The 15,641-nt window shown below is 36.3% G+C and overlaps 1 protein-coding gene across 1 annotated transcript; it reads left to right on the top strand.

Annotated features, from left to right (window-relative positions):
• Window positions 1-946: 946 nt before the first annotated feature.
• LOC113063922 (neuroendocrine convertase 1-like) lies at window positions 947-14,426 on the top strand. The gene is made up of 14 exons (XM_026234355.1): window positions 947-1,691; window positions 2,104-2,208; window positions 2,455-2,580; window positions 6,705-6,851; window positions 7,541-7,617; window positions 8,965-9,053; window positions 9,307-9,479; window positions 10,000-10,212; window positions 10,429-10,529; window positions 10,653-10,886; window positions 11,267-11,424; window positions 11,500-11,633; window positions 11,721-11,882; window positions 12,821-14,426. The coding sequence occupies exons 1-14, from the start codon at window positions 1,518-1,520 to the stop codon at window positions 13,220-13,222; spliced, it is 2,295 nt and encodes a 764-aa protein (XP_026090140.1). The 5' UTR covers window positions 947-1,517; the 3' UTR covers window positions 13,223-14,426.
• The last annotated feature ends 1,215 nt before the right edge of the window (window positions 14,427-15,641 follow it).

Here is a 15,641-nt window from a genome sequence, read left to right as displayed (position 1 = left end):
GGACGCACTTCGATAGCCTGCTCTGTCTGCATGGACCATTGTGATACTGAATAAACTGGTGTGAATATTTAAAAGGACTCATGACCTCCTGATCACGATCTACTTGGTATTCATAAACAGGACCGTAGCTGGTGGAAATGATTCTGTGGACCACAATATCTAAATCTTCATACAGAATTCACGCATTACATCATTCTTTAGATTTTTTAAAAATATTTAGTTGTATTTACTTTCATTTTCCTGCAAAAGTCACCCCGCCCCCATGTGAATTATGAATATCACCTATTTTCTTTATAAATTCTCTTTATAAGTTATTTTTTTCAGTTATGTGACTTCTTGTAAGTATTTTAATGATGTCATTTAGTTTGTTCCACATTATATTTTAAAATATTATTAAGAGTTGGAAATCATTAGTCTGCCAAATTAAGATGGGTGACCAACCAACATACAAGAAGCCATTTTGTTGTCATTTGACAAGAAAATCTTAAAGATTTGACCTCTATAGACCCTCACAACACTCTTAAGGTCAGTATGTGTTATTAAGAAATATTAGCCTACATATTTTAATTTTTTTTTTAAAGCATTGTGCAGGTGTTCTTTGATTTTTTTTTTTTTATTTATTTATTTTTTTTATTTTTTGCTTTTTATTTATTTATTGTCTGGTATAAATGCAATTGCAAAATCTATTAAACATAAATTAAATTTCAAAGAACTTAGCTTTTTTACTTGTTATGTATGTACAGTATATTTGTGTGTCGTCACACATACAGTTTATGTCTGTCTATAGAGATAGATACATACAGATGCATACATACATAAACTATATTCACAAACGTGTTTAACTTGTTAGATTTTGTATTGGAATGCATGTGATTTCGCTTTAATATGGATTTAGGTTTTGCTATGCAGCTCTTGTTGTGGAGCTGTCCACTGCTGCGGTGCTGAAACCTTCTCCTTATCACTTCCGATTTATTAGTCTCAGGCTAATGATGTATTGATTTGTACAGATGTATAAACAACGACATTATAAATTCCAACCAAGTTCTGGGAGGGTTTGGCGAACATTAGTGCGGAATTAACCTTGTATTCATTCTCTCAGATTTCATGTTTTCAACAAAAGCTTCCATTCCTGCTCCATTTCTAAGTGTAAAAATGCTCATCGACTATTTATAGAGAAGCATTCCCCTCCTCTTCCATGCGCAATTCACCCCGCCCGACTCCCCCGGGACCCGAGCATCCCACCCCAGGTAGAAATTGACGTCAGAGCGGTTCGTAATTTGACGTGTAAACATCCCTTCCCCTTCCACGACTCTCTCATTGGTGGCTCTCCATGCGCGTTCAATTACTCGCTCACGCTGCATTAGAATTAACAGGAGAACATAGCGTTTACCAAGGAAGCTGAACTGATATTTCTTGTTTTTACATATTTTTATTTATTTATTAACTTTTTTCTATTTAACTGTTTTTATCCATCGTGATCATCCAAGTCATTTTTAAGTGGTTGTAATTGACTGGAAATGGAAGAAAGATGTCGTCCAATGTTGCTGTGCGGTGTTCTTGCTCTGTTCTGTGCGCTGGTTTCCTCAGCTGTGGACAGACAGTATCTGAACGAATGGGCGGTGGAGATTCCAGGAGGACTCGACAATGCCCGATCCATCGCCGACGAGCTCGGCTACGATTTAGTCCGACAGGTAAGTCACATACTGTTTTTATCCCTCCATACAGGATGAAACGCTTGTCTCACACACACATCTGGCTCTGCTTTGCATTCGTTCTGAATGAAATTGTATTTTGTGTAATATGTAATGCAATTTCTACATGCAATTCAGGTATGTGTCAGACTTTATACAGTATGAGTAAACATTCACCTGTTGTGTAGTCCTCTTATAAGAATGTTTTTTATTTTTAAATGTAAAGAAAATAAAGGAAACCCAACTCTAAGTAAGCTGACACACCTAATAATAATGTAAAAAACATAAAAGTGAAGTGGTTCCAGGCCGACTAGACCAGACAGATGGGAACTGCGTCATTATGACCAGGCTTAATTTAGCTCCAAATATGAACCGTTCTCTTCAGTCTGTTCTCTCTGTCATTTGTGTGCAGATTGGGGCACTGGAACACCATTATTTATTCAAGCGGCACAGTCACCCTAGCAGGACCAAAAGAAGTGCGGCTCATATCACCAAACGTCTGTCAGAAGATGACAGGGTATGACACTTTTCACAACCCCTCTATTCTATATGTAGTATGTAATCATAAAATGTGAATTTATTCAAAACCCCCTTGTCATTTAAATCAAATACGTAGGCTTATGTCATGTACTTTCATGCAAGTTTAAATAAAATTTTATTTCTGAAATAAATAACTCATGTAATGTTGATGTAGGAGATGGAAAAGTAGTTTTGGACATGCTGCTAAATGGTTTTGTATGGGCACCGGTTGTTTCTTCTTTAGGTGTCTTGGGCTGAACAGCAGTATGAGAAACGGAGGGCCAAACGCGCCCCGCTGGGGGCCGAATGTAAGGACTGCTCTGTAGACAAACTCTTCGATGACCCCATGTGGAACCAACAGTGGTATCTGGTGAGTCTCGACATCTTAACTTTCCTTTATAAAAGACAGGATTTGAATTTTTTTGGCTTTGCAACAGGAGGTGTTTTTTATCATTCATTTCCCCCATAGACATTTTTTTAGTTCTAAACCTAGAACCAACTGAGATGAAAAAGCAAAAATGTAGAAAGACTGAAATTGTATTTTCTTGAAAAAAAAAACATACTGCAAATAATCTTTATTTACAGCTTCACCTTTTTTATGCGTGGATGACACATCCAATTAAGCACTGAATCAGAAACAATAAAAAATATTTACCGTAAATCAGTGAATAAATGAAAAAATCCCATACATATAAACATTTACAAATATAAGTCGTTTGAGAACATAGGGGGACTCACGCGATTACGTTTATATCGGTGTTTCATGGAAGTGGGTGGTCAGTGCTGAGGTGTTCTCATTTCTGTGGTTACAGCAGCTTAAGGCTGGACTTCTAAATAACTGGAACAGATTTGAAAACACTAGGCATCATACACTTACCGACTTTGTAAATAGTTCATACACTATAAGACTGAGGATCACACGCTACCAGACTTCAAAGTCTTTCCAAACACAACCAAGAAACACTTGCATTCTTGCTGGAGGATGCATGGCAAATGAAAACAATATTTGTTCTAAAATCAGTTTTAAAATACCAAACATGACTGATATCCTCCAAATTGGATGGAAGCATATTCTAGAGCTAAAAGATCTTTGTCTGTGTCTGTCATATATTACCCAGTCTTCTATGAAACTGTAATTTCAAATCTGCAGACTGGCTCTGACATTTGGCAGCTAGCAACAACAACTTGTTGAGACTGTAAATTTAACGTGAAATATCATTCAGTAACGACACCAGTGGACTTACAGTATTTGTTCAAATGCGGAAACCAGTAATATCAACATTGGCTTTGTCAGGTTTTCCTAAATTGTTGTAAAAGCCATTGCAACAATCCTTTCTGCGTTAACACATTACATTACCTGTCTCAAGGCCTTCATTACTGGGTCTGTTGTCCCTCTGGACTTTTCGCTCTATGTGCAGTTGTAGCCCATTATTTTTAAGCTTTCAGAGCTCATAGTATGGCTAAACAAAAATTTGATTGTAAAGGAGAACCCTCCTTAATGCCAAACAACTGAAGAGCCAACCACACATTAGTACCAATTTATTAAAACACTATGGATTGATGGGTTTATTTTATGGAGGCCAAGCTCATAATGCCAGAGAATGGCTTCCGTACAGTCACAGATGGGAAGGATTCAATTGCCTCTAATATGGATCATAGCTCATGTTTTATATAGTAACTCACTCTAATCAAATTGAAAAATTTCCAACTGAGGGATGAATTTTTTGAACAAATATTTTATTCTAAAACGCAATTTAATATGTTCTTTTCTCAACAAGTCTGCTCTTTATTCTCGTTTGGATTGTGTTTGTGTGAACGTCGCCTCCTCTTAGCCAAATTGCTCATGAAGTTTTGTTTAATGACACTTGTCAGTAATTCAAATTTACACAATACAAATTAAATTTGTTTTGTCATATTATAAGCACCATAAAAATGAACATTAGCAAAAATGAAATGCATTGCATTTTAGTGACAAGGAAAAAGGATTTTCAAGACACAGATGTTGCTAGGTGCTGGAATAAGCTACTTTTTATTCTATTTTGGAATTATCATTTTTAATATAAATCGAGTTTTATAAAGTATGATTTTGTATTTGACTGTTATTACTAGATTTATTTTATGCAATCAATTATGTCATTTACATTGCTTCAAATGATGCATAGTTTACACCATGGTACTCTGTTATTTGTAACTTTTGCTTATTATCAAAGTTTATAATAGTTTGATCCATCTCAAAGTTGGTTGGTCTGGCTTATAACTCTTTACGCCAACATTTTTTTTTTTTAATGAACAGAAAAAATACTTCATCTAAGGCTGCTTAAAACTGGGCGTTCGCTGTTGTATTCTATTGGTTGATTTGAGTGATGAGGCAGTGACGGCAGGTGGATAAAAATGGAAAGAAAGAATGACATCCAATTTTTGTTTGATAAAAGGGTTGATAGAAAAGAAGGATATGGATTTATGGAGGAGAAAGACGGCTTGGTGAATGGATTACATTTCACCAGAGAGGACTCCTGATAATTCAATTAAAGAGATGACTCATATGCTTCTTGTCTCCATGTATGGAGAAGGCTGTGTGGTTTTATTCGTATTTTATCTGTATGGTTCTGGATACATTTAACATTTTTAAATGTATCACTGTATATGACTGCTTCTCCATAAAGGCAGCAATCATGTTAGAGTTTATGCACCTGCCGATATCTGAGAGATGCCCAGTAAAACTCTTGACTCGAGGTGTTATGAAGGTGGTAGATCAGTGACGTGGACATCAGCTGAGGGCTTTACAGCTCTCTTGAGGTTATGCTGGTTGTGACTATGCTGTGGCAGAGCTGTCATGGATCGTCTCTTTTACTTCCCCTCCTCCTCCGGTCCTTCTAGAGTCAGACCTCAGCTATGAGTCATGTTTCATGGTGATGTTACTTCAGCTTCTGTGCTTCTTTAGCAGATCACAGATCTCTTTCTTCCTTTTTTTGTCCTTTTTTCTATACCACTTTTATGCCTCTAGCAGCTTTGTTACATTGCTAAATACACCATATACAATCATATACGCTCTAGTGGTGTTTTGCTTGTAAACAACTTCTTGAATAATGCGAACAGATATTTTTAGTGAACAAAACATTTTCATTATTTTATGTGCACTCATTTCTAAATGAAGTACTTTTAATAGCTTTTTCTAGACGTCAAAGTATAATTGTAGCATGGAAAAATAGTCCAGGCTTTATTCTGATTGAGTAGGTGTTTTAAGGCACAAACTACTTGCATTGTGAACAAACAGATGACTGAAGCTCAAAGTTACAGTAACTTATGTAGGCTATTATTGTTTTATCTCTTCTTTCTTTAGTTTAATGAGCCAGAAGTTATGGAAGCGTATTTACCTCATTATCATAAAAATGTTTGAATAAATCATAATTTTTTAGGAATGTATGAGCTATTAAGGTGAAATTAAAACATGAAAAAACATAATTTCATAATTTTCTCACCATTTGGACTTATATATTATATATTTCAAGATTTGTTTTGTGATAATACTGACTTTTTATGTAAAAATTTGGAGTTAGTCCTCATATTTTCGACTCTGGACTCTGGAATTTTGTATCTCCTTATTTCATTTTATATCATACTTCTGAATTCTGAAATTCAGAAAATTTCATAATAGTGAATAATCATAATCTCATTAAGTAATATTTTTATGTCATCATGACTTTTTATTCACAAATAACGCAATGGCAATTTTTTTTTCTGATGCTTTTTTTGTAATTTTTGCAAAATTTTGACTATTTCGTATGACCCGTGTCATATTTATGACTTTTTATGTCATAAATCATGCATTGGTGATTTTTTTTTTCTCATGTGGCAGAATTTGACTACCATAAGAAATTGTCAGTGGTGCTTGAATAATCTCTTTTTAGATGGACATAACTTTTATTTTGGAGCAATCAGAATTTAACAAATCTACATGAATGATTCAATGACTCTCATAAAACTCAAAAAGATCATATAAATCACTGAGCTAATCTGAATGAGTCATTTGGTTGAACACAAATCAAAATATTCACTTCATTAAAATAAATCAAAATCCAACTTATTAATTAAAAATAGTTTCTCTAATAGGATTTTGGATGGAAAGCCTTTGGCTAATCCACTTGCAGGTTAACTGCATTTTATATAATAGCCACTCAACAGTGTATTTCCCATCACTGCACTGCAGCTGAGCTCTCTGATATTTAATTATCGGTCAATAAGAAGAAATCCTCTCACGGTCTAGTATGGACTGAAAATAGTCTCCACAAAACAAAAAGGTCAGCATGGATGATTACATCGCCGGCTTTCATTTTCAAGCAAACAGCTTTTGTTGGAAGGGTCAGTGGTTGTGTCATGCAAAAAGGGCTTTTGTCTTCATGAAGAGGTTTGAGAGTGTTGAGCGGTACTCATGAATATGACGCTGAGTTACTCACATATTCATTTAAACTGTCTTTCTTCATCCTCCCCTTAAAGCAAGACACCCGGACGTCATCATCCCTCCCCAAACTGGACCTGCACGTGATCCCGGTCTGGAAGAAGGGCATTACGGGCAAAGGAGTGGTCATCACCGTACTGGATGACGGTCTGGAGTGGAACCACACCGACATTTACCCTAACTATGTGAGTGTGTCATCATTGGCAACGTCTACTAGACCACCATCAGTAAAACTCTGTGCTTTTGTTTCCATGCCAACACCGACCCCGAGAGGTTTATCCATAGTGACACCTACCACAACTAGAGCAAAGCCATTTGATGAGGACCTCCGGTATAGGAGATCACAAACAAACAATCCCACTCACTCATTAAAAGATATTTAAAAATCCGCTCTGAATTTACATGAGACTGTAGTGAGCTCAGCATCCCTTTCTTGCTATAGAAATGACTCATAAATCACAGGATAACATCAAACATCTGTCTCCTATTAGCATTTGAGTAATCTGTGGCATCAGCCATCGCTCTGCTGTTGGTTTGTTTACAATCAGCAGTCTTACAAAAAAAGAAAGCTTTAAATCGAGTGGAGACCCGTTTCCTGTCTGATGCTGGCATTAGTTATCTATGGAAATAATATATACAATTTTTATCCAATTCTGTGTAGAAGTGCTTTAATTCTTTGCAATTCAATCTAATTAGAAACAGTAAGAGTAGTACATTATTGCTGTATTTCAAATGAAACCATAGTTTCTCCCTTCCTATAAAACATAACCTGGTTGCAACATACTGACACTAATGTTATTTATTCTGGGTATGCCAGAATTATTTCCACAATAATTTGAACCCTCACTTATTCTTTCACCTCTCCTCAATGTAGGATCCTGCTGCTAGCTATGATTTTAATGACAACGATCCCGATCCCTTTCCCAGATACGACTCCACCAATGAAAACAAGTGAGTGAATGAATCTCTGTACTCTTTTATTTCTCCAGCTGAATGGACAAGACTTTTGATCCACAATTGAAAAATACAAGGACAGATTATCCAAAGCCTTTGGCCTTTCAATTATGTTAAGTACCGCATACAGAGATAAGAAAATGTTACAAGCCTTGGACTGGCATAGTTCTTTCCTGCCCTCTTTAAAAAGATTAGAAGATTTATTTAACATAATACGAAATCTGTTTAGAGAGATTTAGACCAGACTGCCATTGCATTCCATCTTTAAGAAACATTTGTATACAGGTAAGGGAGCATATGTAATAGCTTTCGTTTCTAGTTGCCTTATTTAATAATTAAATCAACACATCTGATTGACAGTTCTTGTGAATATAAAGCTATGCAACAGAAAAATAGAAGCACTCATTCTTTTTTCTCCTTGTGGTTGTATGTCTCTCTCAGGCTGTGCCAGTGAATGACTCATACTGTGCCAGCTATAGTGCTTTTCTACACGCGCACACACATATACACAAACAAACACTCATAATTATGCGCGCACACACTCTTGAAGTGACATACGCAAGCTCACTTATCCTCTCGCTCCACCCATGTCAGCATATTCTTTTGTCAGCTGTGCTCAAGGTGGTTTGCTCTGATTGTTTGAATGGTGCTAAACGCATCAACAGCTCATTGGTGCTTCAGATGATGGTTATTACAAGGAGGGAAATAAACAGTCACTAACAGATTTCAAATTCAAGCACAATTATAATAATTATTTAGCAAATTACTCCCTGCAAAATGTAATGTGATCCAACAGCTATCCATAGTTAGTCTAATCTTTGACATCAGTCACTGAGTACACAATTTTTTATCTGTAATATTTATAAACAGTTGTGGTGATGGATGGCTATGACTAGCATCATTATTATGATTACTTACAGGATTGGGGATATAAACATACCACCTACCCAAAGAGTCTGACTTGATGTCTCAAATCATTTAATTTTAATTTAAAATGCTGTAATATTGGGTTAATACAGCTGTGAAAGGTTATTCCATTTATTAAGTGTTTACAACCAGAGCCTGCAGAGTGTTGTGGCATCTTGAAAAACGAATTAATTTTTATTGTAGGTGATGACACTTTGACCATTTAACATGGTGGACACATCAATGTGCCTGGAGCAGTCGATTGTGGAATCTATGCATATATAACTATGACCCAAGCATCCATCCAGAAACCCCTACAAACCACCCAGAACACACTAGCAACAATCACATTTAGATATAATGAATTTCCAAAATGCCCCATTTAGCAAATTTGACTGGAACTGAATCATAGCCTTATTCTCTGCTGTATGTCCTCAGGCATGGTACCAGATGTGCTGGAGAGATTGCCATGCAAGCAGACAACAACAAATGTGGTGTTGGAGTGGCTTACAACTCAAAAGTGGGAGGTGTGTGTTGTCAAGCTGTGTTTGTTCACTTTTTGTATCTTAAATACTCTGGTTTTACTGGTTAGAATGATTACATAACAGCATTGAGCCATACAACCAGTCATGCACGTACACAATCTGTCCATGTCCACTTCAACATATAAAGCTTTAGTGAGTCATAACATCATACAGCACCACAGATGATGGGATGCATTTAATCTCAAACTTGAAAGTTGTTTCAGCAAATGTCATCTTTCGGGCTTCTCATCTGCAGGCATTCGAATGCTGGATGGAATCGTGACAGATGCCATCGAAGCCAGTTCTATTGGCTTTAACCCTGATCACGTTGACATCTACAGTGCTAGCTGGGGCCCTAACGATGATGGAAAAACAGTGGAGGGACCTGGGCGTCTGGCCCAGAAAGCTTTTGAGTACGGTATCCAGAAGGTGAGAAATGTGGCCTATCCAGCAACCTTCCAGAACACTATAACAAACACCTAGAACACACTGGCAACAAGAACACCCTAGCAACCCCCCAGAACACACTAGCAACCAGAACACCATAGAAACTTCTATGAACACACTAGCAACCACCACAATTGCAACCATCCAGAACACACTAGCAACCATTTAGCAACCACCCAGAACATTCTAGCAACCACCTAACAACCATCCAGAACACAGAACACCCTAGCAACCATTTAGTGACCATCACACTAGTAAACATCCAGAAACCCCTAGAAACCATCCAGAACACACTAGCAACCATTTAGCAACCACCCATAACATTCTAGCAACCACCTAACAACCATCCAGAACACAGAACACCCTAGCAACCATTTAGTGGCCATCACACTAGCAACCATCCAGAACAACCACCCTGGTAATGTATAGTACTTATGACATCTAACTTTTAACCCAAACCCATTATAATCAAATAATCTCTAAATAACTGTTTTTACTCTAGGGTCGTGGTGGGAAGGGCTCCATTTTCGTCTGGGCATCCGGTAACGGTGGTCGTCAGGGTGACAACTGCGATTGTGATGGATACACGGACAGTCTGTACACCATCTCCATCAGCAGCGCATCCCAGCAGGGTTTGTCTCCCTGGTACGCTGAGAAATGCTCCTCTACGCTGGCCACGGCCTACAGCAGTGGGGACTACACCGACCAGAGGATAGTGAGTCTCTTTTGCTTCAATTACACATTTTCTTCACATTTCTCTCAGTTATTATATTGCTTTTAGTTTCCTTTGTGTCAAATGACTGAATGTCTCCTTGGAGATCAATAAAACAGATTGTCTGATGGTTTTGAGTTCTTTCGGTTGGTGTGTTTGCTTGTTCTCTGTTGGGTTTTGTTGGGTTGATATTTTATTGTTTATCTCATTGTCTTGCAGACTAGTGCAGATTTGCACAATGAATGCACAGAGACGCACACTGGGACGTCTGCATCTGCCCCATTGGCTGCAGGGATATTTGCTCTGTCTTTGGAGCAAAAGTATGTGAAAGAATTTGTATGTTATATGTTTTTTAAGATTACACTGGTTTTACATCAGTTCTTATGAGAAGTGATTTACATTTGAATAAAAATATGAATGTATTTACCTGCTCTCCACCCTAGTCCTGATCTGACCTGGCGAGACCTTCAGCACTTGGTGGTTTGGACGTCTGAGTTTGATCCCCTGGCTAATAACCCAGGTTGGAAAAGGAATGGAGCTGGATTGATGGTCAACAGTCGATTTGGGTTTGGTCTCCTGAACGCCAAAGCCCTAGTAGACTTGGCCGATCCCAAAATCTGGAAGCACGTTCCCGAGAAGAAACAGTGTATTGTCAGAGATGAGACATTCCAACCAAGGTAGAGTTTGCTTTCTGATATTAAAATAAAAACACAAGTTTGGCTTTTTGCATAAGAAACAAAGCAGTGGCGTTGCACCTCACACATTGAAGACAAAGCCACCCTGATCTCCTGCAATCTGTTACTGCGCACAGCTATGGCGATTCATTAATAACCGCTGTTTTTGTAATTCAAAGGAAGGTATATTTTGGGAATTTAAAACTGGAATCCTTGCCGGATTTTAAGAGATTGTGTGGCTTTAGTGTTCAGATGTTTCATTTCCCTGGATCTAAAATTCCTTGTAATGCAAAATGCTATTGAGCTACATGAACCACTGTTTGCAACATAAAATGTGTTTAACTGTATTTACAAACTAAAAAAATAACTTTTTTGGCTTTCAGACCATTGAAAGCTGCAGGTGAGATATCCATTGAGATCCCCACTAAGGCCTGTGCAGGACAGGTGAATTCTATTGGATCTTTGGAGCATGTGCAGGTGGAGGTCAGCATTGAGTACACACGGAGAGGAGACCTACACATCACACTTACTTCTCCATCAGGTGAGATAAAAGCACACTTAAACATGCTACCATGTGCATGTTTGGGAACACTGATTTTTAGGTTTCCCCCATTAGGTACCACCACAGTCCTGCTGGCAGAGAGAGAGAGGGATACGTCAGCCAACGGTTTCCGAAACTGGGCCTTCATGTCCGTGCACACCTGGGGAGAAAACCCCACTGGCACTTGGACCCTGAAGATTACAGATACGGTATATACTAGCATCTCTGCACAATTATTAAATGCACATGAACTGCCCGCTTATCACAATCCATTTCCTTCTCTCTTTTGCTCACAGTCTGGACGGATAGAGAATGAGGGTCATATTATGAATTGGAAGTTGATTTTGCACGGGACGTCTGAGAAGCCAGAGCACATGAAGGCGGCAAGGGTTTACATGCCCTACAATGCCGTACAAAATGATCGTAGAGGAGTGGAACCGATGGAAGACATGATCAAGGTCAGAACAGAAGCCAAAATTTAGAAGAGTCCAGTATGCAAATTATACAGTGACTATGTGATATGTCTAATAATTTTACTCCATGGTCTGTTGACCTTTATCTTATGCAACAAAATTTGTTATAGCCTATAGATAACTAAATAAATATATATAGTTACATATATTGTATATATATATATATATATATATATATATATATATATATATATATATATATATATATATATACAGTATATATATATTTTTTTTCATTGTATTCAAAGCAATATTATATTTTACATTTATAATATTTACTATATGTAAATGTAAATATAAAGATGCATATGTATAATAAATAATAAACACAAAAATATAAAATAAAATTTATAAAAAATAAATATAATAACATTTAATACAATATATAATTGTTGTATAATAATTAATGTAATTATATATTTACATTTAGTCATTTAGCAGATTCTTTATATTTATTTATTTTGTGTTCTAGAGTTGACTATAGGGGAACCAACATATTTCAAATCGGGAGTATTTTTTATTGTCATTAAAAAATAAGTAATAAAAACTACATAAATATTTAAAAAACTGAAAAATGCATTTTCAAGTTGATCCAACTAATGCATTTTTAGTGTTCCTAAAAAATCAAACAGGTAACTGACTTTTTTAACTATAAGGAAAGACTACAGCCACTATATTGAGCATTATAATTCATACAATCATCAATGTCCTGGAGTTTAGACTTGCTAGTGCTTGATTTTGCTTACAATGAACTACAGAAATGATTAAAAGAAGTGAAATTAGTTTTGAGAAAAGCATTTGAGCACAGATGACCTTTGATATTTTCAAGCATACTGTTTTACATCTGATGGACCTGTTGGAAACACATGGTATGCAATTCTTCCAGTCTTATCTCTGTAATTTCCTGTCTCTCTGACCAACAGGAAGCTCCGACTCCAGCTCAGAAACCTGAAGTTTCAAGTCCAGTGGTCCCAGACTCACTCCCACCTGCTGCTTCCATCAGTGTCCATGAAGAAAATCCAGAAGCCCCAGGCTCCTCCACTGCAAATCTGGCCCTGCTGCGTCTCCTCCAGTCAGCCTTCAACAGGCAAACCCCAGTGGTTCCTCCGCACACTCTGGTGGTTCCTCCCAAGACCTTGCAGCCCGAGAAGATCCCCCCACAGAAGCTTTACCAGGCCCTCGACCGGCTAAACCGCTATAGGGGCTCCGAGAACGGCTTATTTGGTGACTACAGTGACAACTTCTACAGAGCCCAACCGTACAGGCACAGAGATGACCGGCTGCTGCAGGCACTGTTTGACATGCTTGGAGACGACCAGCAGTGAGACAGGAACAGGGTAAAAGAAGCGGGATGCCCTGCTGAAAAGACTAGCTCATGGTTCCCATGCAGCTCTCTCAGTTTTGGTAGTGGAGCAGCATGTTAAACTGGTCTTGGTGGTTCAACTGAGTGAGTTATGCACTGCAACATCTCAAACTAGCTGCTATGCTAGTCTTTTCAGCAGGATAAAGGGGCAAGAAAGGAAGTAAGAAACTTGAAATAAAAAGCATTTTGTTCTCTTCCAGACAAGCTTGTTTTTATCTGCACATGTAGTTATGAACTATAAGAATCCTACGGCCTGTGTCTGTCAGTGTGAGTGTTTGTATATCCGTGGTGAACAGCCAGCTGTATTTGTCCCTCAGTTTTGAACCAGGTTGCTAAGATATAAAACCATTGACAGGACAAATTATGGCATCTCATGCCCTTTGCCCTCTTGTTGATTTTTCTCATGTTGCCTTCGCTACCACCAACCTTTGCATGCTATAAAAAGTTTACATTAGGATGTTAAGAAAATATTGTACTATAAAGAGCGTGATTGTAAATTGTAACTAAAGTCTTTGCACAATCAGTTTAAAGGGATAGTATACCGAAAAATGATAAATGTAATTTACTCACCCTCATGTCTTTCCAAACATGTACATGTTTTTGTTTTTTTTGGCTGAACACAAAAGAAAATACTTTGAAAAATATTGATAGCCAAACTGGTAACTTTCATAGTATTTTTGTTGATATTATGGGAGTCGATGGGACCCAAATCTATTTCAAAATATCTTATTTTGTGTTCCAAAAAAAGAGGAAAAGAAAGTCATACATGTTTTGAATTACATTAAAGTAAGTAAATATTTTTTTATTTTAAGTTGACGTGAAATCAAATCTGACCCGATGTACTTTCTCAATGTACTTTCTTAGTGTCACTGAGCACGATTCGTTAGTGCACACTATTCCAAATAAATAAATGTTTGTCTTAATATTTTAACTAAATTTAACTCGCTCTCCACCTCTGAAAGGACTTGCCTTTTTGACTGATGTCAAAAATGTATTACATTTTTCAGTGGATTGTAACACACTTTTCACAAATCAAATCAATAATTAAAATAGTATGTTATTCGGTTTCCTGTGGACCCCTTTAACAATAATGATAATAATGATCTTTTATTTCAGTTGGCAAAATTTAAAATTTTTATTTAGTTTAAATTGAAATACTAAATAACTAAAATGGCCTTTACTATAACTAATAAATGCAAATTAATAAAAACTATATATTCATACAAAAACAAAAAACACGTTAAAATTAAAGTAAAAAATAAAATATTATATATAAAACCTATAATAATATATCAATGATACTATTTTAAAACAAAATAATTCATAATATATTTTTTATTTTATTTAAAATATTAGCAATTTGTTAAGAAATAAGGAATATGTTCAGTTACATATAGAAAAATTAGTCATTAAATATTTATATAGTAAATCTTAAAAAATATTAAAGTCTTGAACATTACTTAAAATCTCAGGTAATTCCAGAAAACTATTTAGGTAGTTTATCTGACATAAAACTGGGAAACCCTCTTAAAGAACACCAGTAACACCTGGTTCTACAACTGAGTGCTTATAGATCACTGTATAACGTTCAGGATGACAGTGTTTAGAGAACTATTTTTCAGTAAACTGTAGAATACCGAGGACATATACCTGTGGGACACCTTAAAGCCTATATTTCTCTACCCTTTTTGTTTTTGCACAGCTTTTACCATGTACCTCTCCTCCTGCTCTCTCTAGAAACACATGCTTTCTAAATAACCTCTAAATAGTTATGTAGAAATAATTATGATTTTAGAACATCCCAGGAAACTGAGTATATGTATCAACCGATTTTATATTCAAAAATTCATAAAACAAAGATAAAGTTTTATTTTTCTAAGAGTTCATAGTAATTTATGAGAGTAAAGAGAAGTAATATCTATATAGAACCCTAATATATTATAGTGCCATTTACCTCATAAGCCTAAATTGCATTTCTGTCTCTTATGAATATATGTTGTTGTACCTTTAACCTGAATGTTTATGGATGTATTTCCAATAAACTCTATCCAGCTGTTGTGATGATGCTCTGAAAGGGATTGTCTGTGTTTTGCATTTGTAATGCCATCAACAGGCTTGTATGTTCCTGCCCTATTCTATTTATTGGTTAAGTTAACTATGTTGAGTTAACTAAGTCTGAGTGCAAAACGTAAATTGGAAACCACAGTTATATTTGTATTTTTTTAAATATAGAATCTGAAGTTGCTGGACATATCACTTTGTAAAAATAAATGACTTGATGAATGTTTGTCATGGTTCAGCACATACTTTATTATTATTTATTTTTAGAGAAGTATTAGTGTTTATTAACTATGAATAGTACAGTATATTTAAATACAGTT

The sequence above is a fragment of the Carassius auratus genome, chromosome 46 (genome assembly GCF_003368295.1).
Source record: "Carassius auratus strain Wakin chromosome 46, ASM336829v1, whole genome shotgun sequence".
In the NCBI taxonomy this organism is placed as follows: Eukaryota; Metazoa; Chordata; class Actinopteri; order Cypriniformes; family Cyprinidae; genus Carassius; species Carassius auratus.
The sequence above is the reverse complement of the archived record's forward strand: the minus strand, read 5'-3'. Positions and strand labels throughout refer to the sequence as shown.

Coding starts and splice junctions, on each gene's coding strand:
- LOC113063922 (XM_026234355.1), top strand. CDS start 1,518: ATGGAAGAAAGATGTCGTCCAATGTTGCTGTGCGGTGTTCTTGCTCTG. Junction 10,887..11,266: donor GATGAGACATTCCAACCAAG/GTAGAGTTTGCT, acceptor TTTGGCTTTCAG/ACCATTGAAAGCTGCAGGTG. Junction 11,425..11,499: donor CACACTTACTTCTCCATCAG/GTGAGATAAAAG, acceptor TTCCCCCATTAG/GTACCACCACAGTCCTGCTG.